Source organism: Pocillopora damicornis, chromosome 9 (genome assembly GCF_964200805.1).
Source record: "Pocillopora damicornis chromosome 9, jaPocDami1.2, whole genome shotgun sequence".
NCBI classification, from domain to species: domain Eukaryota; kingdom Metazoa; phylum Cnidaria; class Anthozoa; order Scleractinia; family Pocilloporidae; genus Pocillopora; species Pocillopora damicornis.
Genome location: NC_142678.1, coordinates 8,175,611 through 8,196,782, shown reverse-complemented (window position 1 = coordinate 8,196,782; position 21,172 = coordinate 8,175,611). Strand labels below are relative to the sequence as shown.

The 21,172-nt window shown below is 38.5% G+C and overlaps 3 protein-coding genes across 3 annotated transcripts; 2 read left to right on the top strand and 1 right to left on the bottom strand.

Moving 5' to 3' along the window:
* The first annotated feature begins 3,330 nt into the window (after positions 1–3,330).
* LOC113669611 (uncharacterized) lies at positions 3,331–12,593 on the top strand. The gene is made up of 7 exons (XM_089182737.1): positions 3,331–3,487; positions 5,997–6,131; positions 6,867–7,178; positions 7,902–8,225; positions 8,863–8,940; positions 9,028–9,153; positions 9,932–12,593. Exons 1-7 carry the CDS (start codon positions 3,391–3,393, stop codon positions 10,399–10,401), a joined length of 1,542 nt encoding a protein of 513 aa, XP_089038863.1. The 5' UTR covers positions 3,331–3,390; the 3' UTR covers positions 10,402–12,593.
* Positions 12,594–12,780: 187 nt separating this feature from the next.
* Positions 12,781–15,395, top strand: LOC149039941 (uncharacterized). Its single transcript, XM_089182727.1, has 2 exons — positions 12,781–13,027; positions 13,102–15,395. Exons 1-2 carry the CDS (start codon positions 12,861–12,863, stop codon positions 14,873–14,875), a joined length of 1,941 nt encoding a protein of 646 aa, XP_089038853.1. The 5' UTR covers positions 12,781–12,860; the 3' UTR covers positions 14,876–15,395.
* LOC149039940 (uncharacterized) lies at positions 14,713–17,125 on the bottom strand. The gene is made up of 2 exons (XM_089182736.1): positions 17,107–17,125; positions 14,713–16,998 (listed from the first exon to the last, which is right to left on the bottom strand). Exon 2 carries the CDS (start codon positions 16,986–16,988, stop codon positions 15,435–15,437), a length of 1,554 nt encoding a protein of 517 aa, XP_089038862.1. The 5' UTR covers positions 16,989–16,998; positions 17,107–17,125; the 3' UTR covers positions 14,713–15,434.
* Positions 17,126–21,172: the final 4,047 nt, after the last annotated feature.

The window sequence follows — 21,172 nt, the reverse complement described above, 5'->3', positions numbered from 1 at the left end:
GAACTTCAACTTCTCTTGAGGGGTTTGTGATTACTTTGCTGGGCCTTTCTACTGTAACGGCGCCAGATCTTCTCATCTACTCAACATGTGTGTTTGGCTTTTAGTTTGAAGTTGAAATTTGCAGTACTTGCTGTCAAGTTTCCTGTCCCGAGGCGACGTAAATTTTGTTGATTTCTTGTTGTTTTCCATGGACTACTTAAAAATATACTAAATCTTAAAATGCACGCAAGAGCTACTGTTCTGCTCTTGAAATTGTTCATTTCTGTAGGCTGTCGCCGCCGTCGCCGTCATGGTTCTGAATAAATTGGTTACAGTTTGTTTGACAATGGCTGAAGACGTGCTGTGGCAAAAACCCAGACATTGTAACAAAGTTAAACCAAATTTTTCCGCTTTTGTTGTGAAAATCCCTGATGATGAAAATTCCTCTAGCCTATCGACTCTTTTTAACAATCTAGCGTAATATTTATTTTGGATTTCTAATTTGGTAGAGCAAAAGTTCAGTTGATCATCCACTGGCTCAGTTCGTTAAATGTGGAAAATTGTTGTTCAGTGTAGAATTCGTGAGAACTCTCTTACTCTGTATAGTGAGGTTTCAACTCTTTTCTCCAAGGGGAGGTCGCTTAACAATAATTGGAACTTTCACGAAAGTTAGATAGCCACATTCTGTCTATCGCGGGGGCTCTCACACGCTGAAAAAATACTTAGCAGTTGGATAACTCGTGAGCGCATCTTAAAATGCCCTTGCTTGAAAGAAAAATCCAAAGAAAAAAATCAGAAATTTTTATTTTAGTGAGAGCTGAATTGCTACAATTTTTTATCGATCCTGGATGCTTTTATGATCTAAAATTTCTCAAGTACTTATTTACATAATCCTAAAATAAAACTTCTCGAATGTTTCATGTTTCGGCACATAAAAAAACATCAAGTACTTAAGCTTTTTAGTAGATCTAAAGAGCTTACAACTTGACATGGTAGTGAAAATGGAATATTGAAGGACGATTCGCAGTTACATTTATCAAGTGGGTAGAAACGTGGTAGGTAAGTGGTAATATTTAAATGTGTTATACGCATCTAAACTTACAATTTACCAAACTTTCGTTAGCTGTTTCGGCACAATTCACTGACCAGATCCCATTTCTTTTGTGCAAGAAATACGCATATATTCACGTAGAGCGTCACAAAAGTAATTTCGTGCACAGATGTATTTATTTCAGTATGGATAATGTTGTCAGTCAGACGGAAGTTTATACGATTTGATAACATTTGCCAAAACAGTCTGGCGAAAATGGCTTCCTATCTAAATTTTCGAGCGGCCAAAGATTGGTTCAAACTTGTAACATCAACAGCCGATCCTTTCATCTCAAGTTTTGTTTCTGATTGTAGTGAAGTAGAAGCTGATCAGTTTTGTTTTTGCACCAAACAGTTTGGCGAAAATGAACACCGATCTGAATTTCCAAGCGGCAAAAAGTAATTTAAACTACGTATACATATTAACCCCACCAATCGATTTATTATGCGTAAAGCTTGATAAATGTTGTCTTTAAGCGGCTGCAAAGCTGGCGAATATTGTTTTTGTGACAATACTATGGAGTGAAAATTAAAACAAGTTTTAATTTCCGACGTTTAAAAGTCAGCCAGACGATTTGTAGGTCTACATCGTAAAATTTATGTCGAATTTGTCTCTATAATTCAGTCCTACGGATATACATCCGTAATTAACACTCAAATACCCTGAAATTTCCACAGAGTCTCTCCCACACTTAGTGATACATTATTATTAACGTCAGATGGGAGAATTTAAAACCACAACGCCTGCTTCTTTCATTTTGTCTTTAATTTACTGCTTTTCGCTTCTTTGATCGGCTCGATTAGCTGGTAGTAATGAATAACAGGGGATTTACAGGTTCGCATCTTTAGGTAATACAGCAAAGAAAGATTGCTTTTTTTCGAGAACAGAATTTCTCCAAAGTACCCTCGTGCGAGTTGACTATTTATCCCAGAATGAATTACATCGCACTTTGATTGCGCTTCTTTTAAATTTAGAATCTCGGTTTCCCTGAAATAACCAGCTCAAACACTCGAAAACTATGTACATGTATAAGTTCTCTCTTTAAACATATTCCACCGAGTGATCATAAAGGCTTTGTCTTCGGCCCAGTTCCCACTTTGTGCTCCTGACGTGTTGAACTTAGTTCAGAAATTAAGTTAGAAAAAAGCATGGCAGAAGCACGGCGTCTGAATCAAACTTTTGAATTAAGTTCGACAAGCACTACCGTGCCACACGACTCTGGCGCTACAGTGCTTCAAGCGTCGTACCTCCGCCGAGCCAAACAAAATTTATAAATTATGCTTATGACTTTTTGGCGGGATTGAGAACGAATTATCAGTTTACCTCCATAAATTCTGAATTTCGTACCACTCTACCAAGATGTCTGCGTCAAAGTCGTGTTCCCGCCGTGCTAAAGTCAGACCTAATAGCAAGCAATTTCGGCACGGCAGAGACACGAAGTCTGAACTGGGCCTTCCTCTCTGCGTGAAACCAACAGAGGTGATGAGAAGTAATGTGAGAGAAGTTGGTTACATTTTGGAAACATTAAAGAAATACGATATTTATCATCTATGCCAAGAGTTCACTTTGGATGATGTAAGGCGGAGTTAATCCAGAGATTTGAGGAGTTTTAGGTTACTCGTTTTCCCGACTCGAGACTAAATTTTAACTGCGGTTTGATTCTGAGTCCTAAACGTGACACAAGTGTGATTCGGTTGAAAGCATGAAGAAGAAGAGCTTTATTTACATAAAACAAACGCGAAGACTAATCATCACATGATAGTGCAAATGCTTGTTCACACCTACAAATCTTTTTTAGATGAACCGAATCTGAAAAAAAAATAAAAGAAAGTTGCAAAGAACAAAGCAAACTAGGTGAAAGGAACAACATTTACTTTCAGTTGGTTTCTTAAAGCTATCGTGGTATTTTATGCAAATTGTATCGAAGATAAATTATTTCTTTGCGTCAGTAGGTGCTAAATTATCTCCTAATTGACTCTATTGGTGAAGAACGATCTGGATAACTGCCAAAAGGTTTGTTATAATCGCCTTCATAACTTATTGCGTTACAGGCTTACATGCTTTGCCGAGAATAAATTGGATATATAAACCGCATCATAATTCTTGAATAACAACCAATTCTTTGCTAATGTTAAAAACCTATTTAAAATCCCTTTGAAACCTATTAATTGCTTTGAATTAGTTATGATATAATACAAAAAGAAGACTACAATTAACAAATAAAAAATAGCGTAGGAGGTGTGGGCAAAACTCACGAAATTCCTTTTTAAACAAACGTCACGGCCTACTCGATTAACACAAGTATTTAGCCTGCAGATGGAATGGAGGGCGCGAAACATCAGAACCCCAACAAATACCTCAAACTTTGTTTGTTAAATCGCTTGTGGCTGTGTTATCTGTTCTTTCAACAAATTCGAGGTATGTTAAGTTAGCTAATTTATTGCTGCCACATGTAGTTTTGGGGATCTTGCTGTACTGAAAATTCAGATAAGTGTCTTATCTGAGTAAGTCTTTTGGCAAAGATCACGAAGGCGCAAAAACAGCTGGGGATAATTGCGCTATCAGGCGTTTCGCGTTTTTCTTAGAAACACCAGTTTCAAAGACCACGAACTTCGTGTTTCTTTTATGACGGGTACTTCCTTTTGTTGGAGAGCAACAACAACAAAACTAGTCGCTCTGAATATGAAAGCTATTTCATTTTGCAAGCAAACTTATTGGAACCTGTTACTTGGAAATTGTCGCATAACATGACGCAAATATTAAGGTTGGGAAATTTACTCTAAGAGGATCCGTTTTACATTACCATTGTTCATAAGAATCTCAATCATATTGTGAATAACGTAACGTTAATTTTTTTTGGCTGAAAACTAACGCTAAAACATTTCAATCGAGCGAAGGGAGGGAAGGGAAGCGTCACCGTCAAGTGTTCTTCTAAAAGAAAAAAAAGAGCTTATTTAAAGGCTAATGACCACAAAACAAATTCAAAATGTTTTTATCTTGAAATTAAACCTGTTTTTCTTTCACAAAACAGCTGCAATTAAAAGGGTGCGAAATTAGCTTAGTTCCCTAAATCCTAGAGCACAGTATTGCGAAATGTTTTGTCTCTTAGAAGAAACAATTTTTTTTAAGTTTGAAAGAAAATGTATTATTTATGCTAAACATATTAACGGTATGAATATTCTCATTTTTCGCGTGTTATGAAATATTGACGATGCGTGATAAAGCGATTTTTAATTTTGATGAGTTCGGTTTTTGGTCTGTTCTCCCTCCACGTTTCAATTCAACCAACCACAACCAACGGCAGATATTGGCTGTTTAGATCATTAACAGCTGGCAAATTGGGGTAACGGGAGACGTGTGACCTCTATAAGTGTACACAAGTAGTTCCCAAGTAATTGTACTGTTATGACTAAGGATAAATTTCATTCAGCTAATAAGTCAAAACCATACTGTGTGTGCACAAAACAAGTTGTTAAGTTTTAATACACAGCACTGCTGTTGTGAATACAGATAACCTTTGTATAGCTGAGTCAAAAACCATAGGGTGCTGAAATTGAATCTGAATATATTTTAATGAATTAGGTGACTGCAGTTTCATCGCTCAGCGCCCTTTCGTTGAAACGCCTTAGCTTGCTCGAGAGCGAGGTTATCTTCATTCTTGCTCTTCACTTTTTCCTGGATTTAGGATTAAATTTCTGCCAGTGCAATACATATTCCCCCTGGGGCAGGAAAAATTCCTCATGGACGTTAATTAGCAAGCTAAGTACATTCAAAGTAAAGGCAGCTGAAGCACAATTCTTAATTTAGCCAAGAATCGAAAAGATGAGCGTGAGATGTTAATGGCGAACGTCTAAAAAAGAAATTAGCTAGAGCAGATATTTTCATGCCGTCTAGATCTTGTTATAAATTCTTTTCATAACTATTTCTTTATATTTTCAAAATTATTTCACTCTCTCGTCATCCAAAAAAGCAGCAGTCTATTAGAGTCTCTCTCAGGATGGAGTGGCTGTGTATTTCCACTTTCGTCAAGACTTAAACCGTTTTCGAATTCGAGGTGTCAAACTTGACTCACCCTCTACATCAATTGCATTCTAATATTGAATGAGGCTAAACACCGGATCCAAATATGGCAGACTACTCTCCCGTGGAAGATTTCGTTTCCTTTTAAAGGCTTTCAGGAACACAAAAACTCAGAAGCATACGAAATAGAACGGAATAGATTGACAACGAAGCAATACCTCTCCAGAGCTGCGGTCACACAACAAAATCCAAGGCCTTGCCAGCCTCGCTATCATGCAACTCAACCCGGGCCGACCGAGTAATGCGCTACATTTGCATCCGGTCTATGCCTCCGCCGATGTGAGCAACATTTAATCCCAATCTGTCAATCCGATGTTCCGCTGGATCGTTTATATTCGGATTTCGGCCAGTTTGAAAATCCCAATGCTGCATGTAAACTGCATACGAATGTTCGCATGTAAGAATTCTGTCTTTGAAAGTACTACAAAAGGCAGTGAAAAAATTGAGGCACTTTCAAACTGAATTTCTAAGCTGTCAAGTCTGTAAGTCAGAAAAGGTTACCAGTCTTTCTCTAAATGCCAAAAGCTGAACAGTTAACAAATTTGTCGAAACAGTATACCGACCGAGGGCGAACAGAGACTAACGCTGCGATCCTCGGTCCGAAGTTCAAAAAAAAAAAATCTAGAATCCGGGTCAAAATTTCCAAGAGAAGCGTGATCCACATAATATTTTGAGTGAGCGAATTCGTGGATATCATAAAATGATAATAATTTAAAGCGAGAGAGCAATTTAGTCTCGTTCCCTATAAACGTTCACTCTGATATATATTTATTAATTCGTTTTGTTCTCACCTAATTCTGTTCATATATCTATTTATGTCCTATTTCTTCTGTTTTTTTCTTAACAGGTGTGTCATCTGCAAGATGTAAGTCCTCGTGTCTCTTATCTCAGGGTAATTGGCAGGACTCCGTATCAACGAAGGTAGACCCAGGCCTCAATACAACTCTCAATGGCTCGGCCATTTCAAGAACACAACTAACAGGTATGAGTTGGGAACAAGACGGAAAGCGAATAGATATTAGCAGTGGCTCGTCTGTTCATTCTTATTATTTATCACCGCGGGGTGGGGGGGAGTGGAGGATTTTGGAGAGGATCGCATGGTTCTCGAAGAATGGATCAGTCGTCGCCAACAAAGTATTAGGGAGGACTATGGGAAATTTATGCTGATTAACTGCTAATGAGAAGGAGCCATGTTGTGCGGGAGGGGAAGGCAAATTTCAATAATTTATCAATCATTGCTGCTTCGAAATGATAAATCCAATCAAGATCTCATCTTAAAGTCATCCTGTTATCTTTTGCTTTTTTTATTTTATAATTGCGATCAGTTTTGACTTTATCATAAAGTGTGACTAAACATGGAGTGATACTATAACCACTTCCCGACGTTCAGTTAATAAAACGATGCGCGATAGTCACTGGCGCGATAGTAGCGGAAGAGTGAAGAAACGCAAGAGGACCGGGTTAATTGCGCGATGAAAAACTCGACCCAAGCCCCCCTCAGTCTTCGCTCTGCCGATACTATCGATCTGTTTACTATTTCGCACCATTTTGTTGATAGAACGTCTGGAACACGCTAGCAACAGTATTGATAACATCCATTTTCCTGAAACTTAGCTAAATATATTATCATAAAGGTTAACTTATGTCAGCTCTCGAGTGCGTGCATTAACATGGAGAGATTTTTGAGCAGTTTTTCGATGCATTTTCCCTCCCCTAGAAGCGGTGAAAGTTGTCTGTACCTCTCCCACGCCTGACATTATTCTTAAAGACAAGGAGAAGAAAATAAAGTGCTGTTTTTCGGGACAGCCTACCCCTCAGCTGGTCCACTGGTACAGGAATGGGGAAAAAGTCGTCAACGGATCCAAAGGAATTTATGAGTATCAGAGGAGTAGAGGAAAATATATCGAAAGTACTCTTCTCCTCCCGCCTGGCCGAGGGGAACTGGAGGGATTTTACGAATGCAGTGCTACCAACCAGGAATCTGACTGGTCGAGTGATGCTTCTGAAAGATTACAGGTTAAATTTAAATGTAAGCATTTCGGATCTGATTAAGTATCGTAACCATAAGTTGTGGTAAATTTACAGTTCGAATTTCTGACATAGAAGGTTACTTTTCCAAAAATTTTCGAACACGAGTTTGATCTTAAGAAATTATTTTGAAAGATCAATGCCGATTTTTTGAGAAGCATGTCGCTGTGCATGAATTTTTTTGTCAACATTAATAATTACAAAAAACGTTTCGCAGTAAACCAATAATAAGAGATTATAAATTAATCATTATCTCTTGTCTAATGTATATATAATAAGCAACAATCTATATATGCGTCGGCTGGTTAGGTCAAGTTGTAGACCGCCGAACTGCCGTGCGGACCAACACTCAGGATCTTAAAACAACTGAGGAGAACGTGTTGCCTTTGGTATGACGATCTAGTCTTCTCGGGTAAGGATAAAAACCGTAGGCCCGTCTCCTGTATCTTCTTCTCTATTGGTTTGCAGGGGACGGTCAAGAACCCACGCATTTCTCACAAACAGTAGGTGACGTAGCTCCCGGTGTTATGGATCTGGCTTTGTTTCCAAAGATTCCTAAATTGGGGTCATCTGCGAAATTCCCTTTAATTTCGGTAAACTGCTTAAAGCAGCCTGGCCAAAGCTCTCCATAAAGTGTTATTTAGTGCATTAGAACATATTCATATGTAGAGTGCTCTCTATAAATGCTTCATTATTATTATTATTATTACTATCTCCTTCTTAGGTCCTACTCAAATTCTACATCACCCAATCATTTCCGCATCGAAATTTAAATTTTCTACTATTAAGCTAACTTGCCTATATGAGCAGAATGAGGATTGTCCCCATCAAATATTATGGTATCGACAAGGAAAAGAAAAAAAGCTTTTAGAAAAAAGCGCAAAGTACCGAATACAAGAAAAACAAGTTAAAAATAAATGTGAAGAAGTCTCCGTTTTGTCCATTCTGAACGTTACTGAAAATGACGAAGGAAATTACAGCTGCATTTGGACTTGCGAATATCACTCCAACTTAACAGCTTTCATAGATTTAAAACTCCCCCCTCCAGGTAAGTCAGTTCTTAAATTCGTAACTGTTTTGCAAGTATTTAGTTTAGCTAATCCAAGGGACTGACCTCGGCAGGGAGGTCGCAACATAACCAATATATATAATGAACAAAAGTGTGGTTTTGAATGTTCCACGTCAGGGTCTTCTATTCGGTTGGTGACAAGTCTATTTGTCTGTTATCTTCCTGTTTTAGCAGACTGCCTACTGAAAGTACAAGTCAATCAACTACTAACTTACCCAGCTACCTACGACTCAACTGCCTCTCTCTCCTCGTTATTCTCTCCCTCCCTTATATGTACTTACATCTTACTATCACCTTTTAATCTCCAGATTTTAGAACAATTCCTACAAATTTACCCATAACCTTACCTCACTCCCTACCTTCACCCCCACTTTCGTAGATTGTTTTAGTGTCTTATAAAAGTTTCTCCTTACTACTCTTCCTCCCTCTTTCCTCATCCTCAGATCCTTCTCTCCCTTCTACCAACTTGCCCTCTTCCCTCCCGAACCACTTCTCTACTTCCCTCCCCTCTACCTATCTTCCCATTTCCCACCTTCCTTGCCCACCTCTTTACCTCCCTATCTCCCTCCTGTCCATGCTTGTTTGACCACAGAGAATCTTACATGTTCATTTCCAGATCCACCAATACTGAACACGACCATTGCAAATAAATCAACTAAATTCACAGCAAAGCCGCCGTCTCACTTCCCTTCTGGTTAGTGTTTTTCAGTATTTTCAAGTCAAATTTGAAATCCCTCTACGCTGAATCATGAATTTCAAACTTTTTTGTTTAAATCTGCAGGAGGTACAAAGAACTGGCTTCTACCAGTCATCATTATTTCAGCAGCAACTCTCACTGTGATCATCATGTCGTTGGTGCGACTTTTAGTCAAGAAAAAGAGTTCGTCAACTTTTAAATTGGGAAAATGTAAGTTGCAGACATCATATTTACTGGTTCGTGTTGCCGGAAAAACCCAACGGTACAGGTGCACCATAGGCTCAAACGTGACATTTAGCGGTTTTAGCTGGACTATTTTAGGATGAGATTTAGCTTCAGTGAACATCGACCGACCGACCAACTGACTCTCCATTTGATTACCAAAATAGTTGGTGAACCGACTGGCCGAATGACCGACTTTATGACTGACACACTGGCTGAATGGCTCACTGATCACTTAACTGACTGACTATCTATTAACTGACTGATATAATCACTGGCTAACCGATCAGCTGGCTGATCTACTACTGACTGACTGAATTACTGAATGGCTGACTGATTAAGTAACTGACACATTGATTGAACGACTGTCTGCCCGACTGACTGACTAACTGACTGCATGAATGACTGGACGCCTGACAGACTGGCCGGCTGACTGACTGGCTGACCGACTGACTGACTCTATGACTGATTGACTGACTGGTCGACTGACCGACTGCCTGCCTGACAGACAGACAGACTGACTGACTGACTGACTGACGACTGACTGACGACTGACTGACTGACTGACTGACTGACTGACTGACTGACTGACTAACTGCCTGACTGACCGACTGGCTGTCTGACTGACTGAATGACTAAATAGCTGACTGGCTGACTGACTAAGTGACCGATGCACCGATTCATAGAGTGACTAACCACCTTGGCTTTCAAATTGTAACAAGGAAAGGAATGGTATTCCAATAGCTTTTTTTCTTACCTCTGACAGATGGCTTAAAGGAAGCAGCCACCCTAAATCGACTGTTTATCAGCTTCAGTTCAAAAGATTTGGCGTGGACTAATGAGAACCTCATTTCAATTTTTGAGAAGCACTCGATAGCTTACAGCATTCATAGCCGGGACTTTGAGCTTGGAAAGCCGATAGTCCAAAACATGGCGGACAATGTGTATGGCAGCCGTCAGGTTTTGATCGTTTTATCCCAGAATTACCTTGCCAGTAATTTCTGCCGGGAGGAGCTGCACATGGCTGTCCAGAGGGGAATAGACTCGGGAGATTCGTCGCTAATTCTTGTGATGATTAACAACTTGAAGAAAAAGCAACTACCGGCTGCTCTGAGAAATAAAAAAATGTTGGACTTTGACAAACATAAGAAGAAACAAGATTGGGAGGAGAAAATACTAAGCGAAATAGTCGACGGCCAAGGTCAAGCTGCCGACTCGTACACTTCTAGGTTCTAAAGAGTACTGGATGATTATTCAAGACTGGATCGAGCTAGCTGATTCATAGAATACAAATTTTTTGGTTGGCTTGACTTTTTAAAAAATGTTTCCTTCATGTCAAGGGAAGTCGCACTACCGACATGAGAAAGAGGCAATTTGGCCTTACATCACATAGGGGTTTCAAATTGCGTGACAAGTCATTTAGGACGAGTTAAGTGAAGGTGTCTGGTGGGTTCCTTGGCAGGGACTAGACACGTATGTCAGGCCAGGGCAATTGCATTGGAGCTTATGTGTTCTAAATTTCACTCCAAATGATTTGAGTACTTCATAATGATAGACATTATTTTGAGTATTGCACTTCTACTCTTAGATTCAACTTGCTGCATTGCTTGGCTATAACTGACGAGCTATTAGCCAATGAGTATGCTGACATTTTTGCATGTATATTATTAGAGAACGAAATCACACGATTTCGGGTGCTATTCGGAGGAGTAAAATATTTTCATAAAGGCCAAAAAAATTGCCTGAGATGGAAGGAAAGTCGAGTGCAGTTTGTCACGGTGTTTGAAAAATTCAGGAATACTGTTTGCTCTCCATTTTGCAAGAACTGGTAATCTCTTGTCAAAAACCTATCGTTTACTGTACAGATAAACCCGTGGTTATTTTATAAAAGCAATAGACTGGGCTATCCATCGCTTTATTGGTGTAATAACCAGCGCAGGATTTTGGTTGGAATCAAGAAAGAAAGTGTTTATCTCTTGTCTTATGATCGAAAGCTTAAAGGCGACAATGTATAGAAAAGATTGCGCCAGTTTCCAGCAGTTGTACTGATATTCGGTTACAGTAGGGGGAAAATGAAGAAAAAATCTGAAAGCGTCGCAGTAATTTGCACGCCCAAACGAGCCAATATACGAGAGATGTTCTCTAAGTTTTCAAACCGAAATTTTTCTGCTGAGGTCTGGCTAATAGATAATATAATCATGATGTAATCCTATTATAATTTTAGGCTTGCAGAACCTTCTAACACAGAATTGTGACAGTTTCTTTGAGGAAGCGATTTTACGTAGATACTAGAACTTTTTGTTGTCATTTTAAGAACTGCAGAGAACTTGCTAATAGATTATGTAATTTATAATGTAATTTTATCAAAAAGAGTTATTTCAAAGGCTTCCACAACCTCCTAGAATTGTGGAAGTTTCTTCTAAAAAGCTTTACTCACGCACTGTAGATACAAGAACTGCTAAGAACTTGCCAACAGATAATATGATATTGACGTAATCTCATTAAGAGAATTATCTCTCAGGCTTCTAGAACCTTCTAGAGTTCTAGTAAGTACTTTTATGAACACAAGGATATTTTAGGCATAGATATGCAGCCTTGCAAAGATTTTTACTCGGAGAGTACCTTTTTTCCGCTCAGATATATGACAATTAATGTTCAAGTTACAAATATGCCAGGACTGATTATCTGAAATTGGTGCGCGTTTTGGTTTTTTTCGCGGTTGACGCCTGGAATCGCTTGCAAAGGTATGTTGCACAAATGCTGTCTACACCTTGAAGACAAATGTATAAAACGGTTTAATTAAACGATTTTTCCTGAAAGTGCACGTCATTCTGGTGGAATGTTCGGGGGCTTTAGGGTATACATATACATATCTTGTTCTGTCTGTTTTAACATGGGGTCAAGGGATATCTCACTTGAAGACAAATGTATAAAACGGTTTAAACGATTTTCCCTGAAAGTGCACGTCATTCTGGTGGAATGTTCGGGGGCTTTAGTGTATACATATACATATCTTGTTCTGTCTGTTTTAACATGGGGTCAAGGGATATCTCACGAAACGTCCATAAGGCTTTTTTGTTTTCGTATTATTAGTATTATCTTCCTTTCATCTATATCTAGATTAACCCCTGAATTGTAAGTGATATCTGAATAGAAAAACAAAGAACAATTAGACAATAAGTAGATTGTAAATAGTAGGAGTCGCTGTCTTGTAATCATAACCTTAGTAAAACCATATAATTGAATGCTGTAAACAATACATTTGGTTAAATAGGATTTTATTGTAGGGTATTAATTTTCCGTTAGTTAAATATAATCTTAAGAACGGGAGTGTGTTTTGGCTCCTGAAATTTACTTTTCACTTAAAAGAGCTGTAACAGGGAATGTCGCAGGAGAGCATTTAATTACAACAAAAATCATAAAGAAAATGTGACCACAAATTTCTTTATAAGGAAAGTCGTGAAACAATGCTGTTCATGATACTTTTCATCGTTCCGCTTCTGTCATTTTCGTACTTAAGGTCAAGAGAACCCTCAAAATACGAGATCAAAAATCATAATAGTGTCCCGGTTGGACATGGATTTAAAACGGATGAGGGAGGAGAGGATTAACACGAATTCACGCTTCTCATAATGGCGGACCCCCGGTTAGGCCTGGGATCTAGGGTATGAAACCGAGGCCATCCAGTCATAAGCATGGCTTCCAGTAGAGCAAATTCAAGTCTTACTGAAGATGATATTCCCGGGTCCTCTCTTTCTGGCCGTAAGCCAGAAGAGTTAAAAAAGCAAGAATTAATTTTTTGGCTTAGATGTCGTGGAGATAATGTTAAAGGTCTTAAAACTAAAGCGCAGTTAGCGAAAAGGTACGTTTAACATTTTATGTGCTTAGTGACAACACTTCTGATCGATTTTGATAATTTTTTATTTTTGTAAACAGAGTAAACGACTTCATACAAACTGGTAGAGACAAAGATCTAATAGATCCAAGCGAACACCAGATATACAAGCGGAGAAAATATCTTGAGAATCAACGTAAAGCCGAGTTGATAAACAAGCGTTTATCCAAAGAGCGTGTGAGGTTTCCCGACGACCTGAAAGCTTGGTGTTCGTCGCTTGATGCCATGCCTGCATTTACGAGAGCGCAAATGGACAGCCACATAAAGAATTCTGGCAAGAACATTGCCAATAAAGATAACCATTCTATTCCAACTGGCCTGAGAAAGGCCAAAACATTTCTCGAGGACGAATATCTAGAGGAAATCCGTTGTTGTCATGACCAAAGGTACTTTTATGTAAAGGCCAATTGCTGTCATAGTTTTCGTAAGAACGAAGCGCCGCACAGTTTAAAGCTGGCATTATGTGTAATTTCAGGAGAAGTGGAGTATGGTCATTGCTCTTGTGTTGCAGGCAAAGTTGGTTACTGCAACCACATTGTAGCACTTATGTTCAAACTATGCAAGTTCTACCTTAACGGATGTACCTCCACTGAGGATCTATCTAGTGAATCAGGTCAACAACGAAAGCTTGCTTGCACCTCACAATTGCAGCAATGGCACAGGAAAGGTGGAGGAAGCAATATATGCCCTGAACCAGTGATGGAAATGGTAATCAGTAAGACCAACCTTGATGAAGAGAGGACCAGGTCTGGAGTAAAGTGCAACCTTTACGAGGCAAGAATGAAAATATCTCATAATAAAACTGATGAGGAAAAACTTAAAAGAGAGCTGTTTAAGATTAATCCAAATATGGGTTTTTCTCAAATGCTAGCTGACAATCAAGAGAAGTCTGTAACAGAAACAAAATTTGGCAAATGCTCAGTAGGATCATACTTGTCCCATCAAGTTGGTTACACGGAATCAAACTTCAAGGCCAGTATAGACATTGACTGTATTCCAAGGCGACTAGTGCCAATTGATGAAAATACACTTGAATTCCCTCGATTCCCACTGCGGAATTTAAATGGAAGTGACATGGAAGTTCCCACTAATTTATCTAACGATGAGAGAGCAATCATTTCGAAACTAAGAGTTGATGAGGATGAAATTAATAAAATTGAAATTGAAACAAGAAAACAATCTGATTGTCAAAAATGGAAAGAGGAGCGAAAGCTACGGTTTACAGCATCAAAGTTTCAGGTAATTTCAAAGAGACAAAGAAACCATGATTCATTTGCAGAATCACTGATTCACCTTAAGGAGATTACCTCGAGAGCACTAAGCCATGGAATTAAATTTGAACCCATTGCTTTAGTGCAGTACCACAAAGTTATGTACAACAGAAAGACACCTGTGGAAGTTTTACCATGTGGATTTGTTGTAAGCAAAGAGTATCCCATCCTTGGTGTGTCACCAGATGCCCGAGTAATTGATTGTGGGAGTACAGACCAATTTGGCCTTGCTGAAGTAAAATGCCCATACACAAAATTTCATGTCACCCCTCTTGATGCCTGTTCAGATCCTTGCTTCTGTATGGAAAAGATTGGCGATCAGTGCTCCTTAAAGAAGTCACACCCATACTATGCCCAAGTTCAAGGGCAGATGGCAATAACAGGAGCTAAATGGTGTGATTTTATTGTATACACCAATGTAGGCATGCACATTCAAAGAATTCAGTTTGACTCAATATATTGGAGTGAGTTAAGAGATAAACTGTATACATATTATTTTAAAAACTTTCTTCAATTTGCTGCTGCTGAGGCATCCAAAGCCTAATGCTATGTGTAAATGTCTTTTTAAATTGTTACATTTGATAACGATATTCATATGTAACTACATATCTTTTTGAAATTCAGAAACTGTAAATATTTTTTAATACATAGAGTGGTAAAATACTAAGGTTGTAGATTTATTGTATGTTTATACATGCATTCTCAATTTATTTCTATTTCATTTCATTTATTTTTCCAGAAGTTATTGATGTTAAAATATTGTTTTCTGAATGACTTTTGTGCAAATTTCAGACTCTGAAAAGGTAATATTTTTTCTTGTGTATAATTAATTAATTCCATTAGACATCTCAAGATTAGTTTACAGTGATCACAATTAACCTGGTTAGCACTACCCAAAACTAATAACATTGCCAATTATTATTCACTGGTTAATTGTGTTTCCTGCAAAGTAAGAAATATTTAGTAGTTACACCAAATGTTATAATACAGATACCAAAAGTGTGCAGTATTACTATTTAATGCTGTTGATTTTAATAAGTTTGAATTACAATAATGTAATGCAACATTAACAAGTACTTTATTGTACACTTTGGTGTACTCTGTCAAACAGATATTATGTTAGGTTGGGCATTACACAATATGGCACAAACTGCCCACATTTGATTTACAATACCAAACTGGTGTAGAGGGATTACTTTGTCCCAAATGTGGAAGTTTTTTATCTTGTTGATTGCCCGCTCTATATGTATTCTCAGACTGGCGATTTCCTGCGTCTTGATCACATCCTCAGGAGACATTTGGCTATCCTGTCCAAGGAAAGGTGGTAGGTTTAACGATACACCAAGGGGCAACACATCCTCTATTGTGAAACCTTTGTCAGCCATCACACAATCTTTGTCGTCAAAAGGCAGATCTAAAAATCCACTCCTAGTGACAATTTCTTTATCAGAAATTGAACCTGAGTATAATTGGCTAACAAATGTTATTGCACCCCCAGGACTGATACCCACCAAACCCTTTAAGGTTGTGTGGTGCTTGTAGCTGCTGAAAAGCTCCCCATTCAGTTGAAGACTGCTAGGCATCTGGCATTTCACTTCAGTACAGTCTATGATCACTCTTGTGCTCTTATATTTGCTTTTAAATGCTTCTGGCATATACAAGTCAATGGTCGTTCTAGATGGCCATATATCAATTGTTCCCAGTTTCAAGTACATATAGTTCATCCAAGTTACAAATATCCTGCTCACTGTTGCTACAGAGATATTAAATAGATGAGACAGGTGATCTTCATGAAAACCTTGCCTCAGTCTACACAGAACCATAAAGTACTCTTCAGCTGGTTTAAGGGATCTAGCTCTGCCCTTTTTGCTCAAGGACACTTCATCACATTCATCATCATCATAAGCAAGAACTGATGTATCTGTATTACCTGAAAGCCAGTAATTTATATTTTCTCCTTTTTCCCCCGGATCGAGATAATTATAAATTGCAGTGAAGGCATCCCAATCTTGAAATCCAGTATAAAAAGCAACAGTACTACAGGATGAGGTTTTAGCTTTCATTGAGTCTAGAGTAAATAATTTACTTTTAAGTAAATCATATTTACGATGCTCATCCAGCAACTTTAGCCTTAAATCTTCTATTGTTGACTCCAGTATTCCAATTTTTCGATTACATTCTGCAATAATTTCTGAGAGACGAGCCTCATGTGCAGAGAGATCAGTTTGCGTGGACACGTCCACACTTCTTGGGACGATCGTAAAATCTGTTTCTTGCACCTCGTTTTCTTCTAGTGTACCATCAGTAGTATTTTCAGCGTGGTTGCTGGTCGCCTTGTTAATAAACGGCCGTTCTTTTGGAGGTTTTCGTTTTCTTGGTGAAGTGCGAATCCAAGCAAATACCGAAGGGACGGCACCATGCGTCAGGAGATGTTTTCCAGCTAGGGTTTTCTTAAAGTCGTTCGCTCTGAAATGTTTAGAGCACACCACTGTCGTTTTAGATATCTCGAAATCGGGCCCTTCATCTCTTCTGATAGCATGAATCCATTTATCTTTTTGTTGAGAGTTTGATGGAAAAGTATAATACGAGATTTTGTTCACATTGCTGTCGCGATATCCTCTTGTAGTGCATAGCGGCACGCAACAGTGGCTTGGCATAGCGATTTTCCTTTAAAAAAATAAGTGTCCAGTCGAGACAAGAACTATCAAACAAGAGCTCAATAATAGAAACACCGATTTTACAATAAAAAAATCAATCAAATTCAGCTGGTTAAACCTTTTGTTGTCTGACACTGTAGTTTCTTTGTCTCACGTACGCTCGGATGACTGGGTGGCCTCGATTCCGTGTTAAAATCGTTCCCAGGCGCGCGCAACGTCGGCCATTATGAAAAGCGTGAATAGGAAATGACAAACTTGCGAAGTGTGTGGAGGAGTTCTTTTTAGAATGAAACGATACCTAGCGCTCGTCGCCTAAATCCAAATGGCCTCTTACGTGTTCTTCTATTATCCCACTCAAGTTCGCAGCGATATGCTTGATCAGAAACCTTCACTGTTTGTTTGTTTGTTTGTTTGTTTGTTTTCTTCTCTGTCTACTTTCCTTTTCTCTTGCTTGTTTGTTGCAAAACGTAATTCAGGAAGAGCTGATCACGGGCAGGTTCATTCCCAGAGCTTCTTAACAATCATATTTTGAAACAGTATTTTCCAAAACACTTCTTAGTTTCAGTAAAAAGACGCTGTTAGGAACTTGAGCCCACGTTTATCCCCCGTATGAACATCCTCCCTCGGGGTAATTGAAGCCCAGACACGACAGAGCGAGGGAAATCGCAACTACATGTGCCTGAACGTCAAATGATATTTTACTATCAAAATAGAAAAATCCAAATTCGCCTCCGGCTATCTTAGCTCTTCCTACCGAGATTTCATAATAATGAAACAAGGTGTTGAGATCGCTGTCAATCAAACGAGATTCGCAATATTGCAAAAGGGTCTTCCATTTCCCTTTGTAAATTAAGTGAAATATCCATCCGTCTCCCGTAAAATCTCGTTTAATTTCGCTTTTGTTACATCTACTAGTACAATGTATTTGTTAATTGTACGAGAAAATCGTTGAACAATCAGAGAATTTCTGTCAAGGAATGTTATGAACGTCAATCCCGTAAGCCTGTAATATATAAGATTCACATTATGTTTGATAGCGGACGTAGCTCTTAGAAAAGACTCAATGGCTCTATTCTTGAATTTGATATGCTAATGATACTTTTGCCTGCTCTGAAACCAGAGACTGAGAATATAAAATATTTGCCTACGGCAACTTCTACATGTTGAGCCAAAGAAAAAAATACAAGGTACATCAAGTATTGCGAAAGCTTACACAGGTTTTCTAGATGAAGAAATGTATTTCCGTAAGCTTTTTTTAGACACAGCAAGGAGAGATCTCATGCATGCATTCCCATAACTGATCAGATTAATAGTTTACGACTTCAAGTAATAAACGGATTCTAACCAGGGAACCACAATTTTCCAACCTTGGGACGGTTGAGATTGAGAGCAAGTATTCCCTGTCAAGGAATTAACGTCATGTGCCCTTGGGCACATCAGAGTTGTCAGCCTGTGGTTTATAGAGGTAAAAGTATCCGACGTGACTGGAGGAAATCACAAAATTTATTTCAAAGCCAAAATTACGAGTGTGGTTCCACTTATTAGTAAATATTTATAAAATGTTTGCATGCTGACCCGGTTGTACGTGCAGCTATCTTACTCTAACAAGGAAGTTTACATGAAGAATCGACGTCTATGTCATTTTTACGGCATACAATTTAGTTACACATCACCTCAATTGGAACAACCTAAGCATATGAAAGTTTGATGATTCTCCAGCGATGCAAAGTGCTTGAAATGATTTAAGTAAAAATTTCAGATATAAAGAACAAACTATGATTTATTGCCGATAGTTGAAGTGATATCATGATCGTCGCCTGATAATTGCTCAGGACTATACAGGCATTATCCACAGCAGAGGAACACCTCGCAGCAACTGTGTCGGAAATTCCCATTTACTGACTCAAACGTGATACTCAGATAAAGAAAAAAATGCAGAATAAAACTAGGTGCAGGAACTGCGTGCCATAACAGTTATTTGCGATCAGTAAATACAATCGCATCGCATGGGAAGAATCTAATTTGTTTTTCTCCGATGATTCTGGCATATTCTCCAAAAGACATGATTGATGTTTCCTAATTCAGTCGTCAATAAATCTAAATGTGAATGATGTCTAATCAATTTTTCACTCAGTAAGTCAATAGCGCTGTAATAAGTGAAAATCTACTAAGTATTAGGACAAAATGTAGAATGTGCAGCATGTAAATTTTGCCTATGTAAACTTTACAGTTTTTTCTTCAATCCACCAAAGGATAAACTGCAGGGATAGGGTCACGCGAAAAGGAAATCAAACAAAATTAGAACGAAAATTGTTTATTACCTTCAACTCGACGGAAATTTAATTAAAAGTTTGGCGGTCCGAGTTCTAGGGTCAGATAAATTTATGCCAAAACATTTGAACATTGTACTCTTGAGCGTCACCCCTGAAAATTACGCTAAAAAAACTTTTGTATGTGCTCAATGTAATTTTCAATAGGCAAAACTTGTTACGAATAAAAGGCTTATCGAAGTTCAGAACTCAACATTTTAGTGGATGACATTCCTAAAGTGCACACAGGAATAGCAGGCTCACTGTTGACAGTACTCAGGCGACAGAATTTATCCCCTATTGAACTGTAACATCAAGGGAATTTGAAAAAGTTTAGTCATTATGCGAGCATTATGCTCACTATTCTGACCATGGCTTTATGCCCGAAATTATCCCGGAATAATTTATCTGACCCGACTGAGTTCTAGCAGGGGGCGATGAAGAGCGGACGTATTTAAGACCGTTTTTAATGAACGCCACTGTAATTCCGCTGTACTCCTAGGTCACTAAGTTAAAAATCCTACCTTTCCTTCCTTGCTCACGTGGTACCACTTGAAAAAAAACCAAGAAAATCGCAAATTTCAGCCCGATTAAAATCCACTTGAAACATAGGAGAAGAAGAATGGAAAGTGGTGGGTCTTGCAGGAGACGAAAGAGAGGTTAATATAGCAAGACCTCGAAAAAAAACAGCGAAAATTGAACTTCCAAACACCTACTTTCTTACCATTTTTCTATGCAGCTGATTTTAGTATTTCGGGAAAATTGAATTAAACCAGATTGCTGTAAACACGACTTCAAGGTTTACTGAACGTAAAGGAAAATCCCGCTTGTTATGATAAGATTGACGACTAGACTTGCATAATCGAAAAGAGTACATGGGAAATTACGTCTGGGGCTGGATTAATGTCTCATGTCTCAATATTCACGGCAAGAGATGACATTATTCATAGCCTGTAGTTCAAAAAGCAGGACTGGACGAGGAGATAGCTACCCACGCAATAAAGGTTCATTATATCCCCTTGGGATAATTTTTTTTTTCCTACTGAGATGATGGAAATAGTTGTGGGTAGCAAAAGTACGTGCTTTGATTGCGGGGTTCTTTGCAGTCTCTCCAAAGATGTCACACCTATATATATATATAAAGAATTTTCCTTTACATCGGACACTTTTGGGTTTATTGATCGTTGATAATAATTGATAAAGTTATACGATTTTCGTAAATATAATTTGGAATCAATTTAACAGGAACATGACCATCTTAAGCTAACGGCGGATACCACGACGCACTCTGTATATTGATAAGTAGGAATATCAAGTATGAACATCACTTGTAAGCATCGAATTGTTCCCCCTAATCACATCTGTGAAGTACTCTACTTCCTTTACTTGACCTCAGAAGCAACATCATCCCACGACGAGAACGAAACTCGACAACATCTATTAATCTATATGAAATGTGAAAAGCATAACATGTGTTCTCTTTGGCAGAGAATGTAGCAATCACGCTTTCTTAGTCGTCCTCCACTCTAGTAAATCACCACCCAGAGCGATCCCACCAACCGCAGGTTTGGCATTCTTGGGATATCTTCTGAGCCTATATATATGCTTGATGAAAACTTTCTGTTAGCTCAGGTCACATTTTACATGACAGGAATCAGTTTTCTTGGCGAGAACCCAAAGTTAATCCACACTATTTATGAAGACGATTTTAGAACAAAGAAATTAAAGAAAGATATTTTTTGTCTTGTCACGAAAGCGTGAGGACAAGGAAAATGTATGCGTTCCTATGAGGAATCGAACTTCCGACCTTCGCGCTCCGACGCACTGCCACTGAGCCACAAAGACTTAACTTTACAAAAATAAATTCCGAGGTTG

Coding starts and splice junctions, on each gene's coding strand:
- LOC113669611 (XM_089182737.1), top strand. CDS start 3,391: ATGGAGGGCGCGAAACATCAGAACCCCAACAAATACCTCAAACTTTGT. Junction 7,179..7,901: donor ATTACAGGTTAAATTTAAAT/GTAAGCATTTCG, acceptor TCTCCTTCTTAG/GTCCTACTCAAATTCTACAT. Junction 9,154..9,931: donor AACTTTTAAATTGGGAAAAT/GTAAGTTGCAGA, acceptor TACCTCTGACAG/ATGGCTTAAAGGAAGCAGCC.
- LOC149039941 (XM_089182727.1), top strand. CDS start 12,861: ATGGCTTCCAGTAGAGCAAATTCAAGTCTTACTGAAGATGATATTCCC. Junction 13,028..13,101: donor AAAGCGCAGTTAGCGAAAAG/GTACGTTTAACA, acceptor TTTTGTAAACAG/AGTAAACGACTTCATACAAA.
- LOC149039940 (XM_089182736.1), bottom strand. CDS start 16,988: ATGCCAAGCCACTGTTGCGTGCCGCTATGCACTACAAGAGGATATCGC.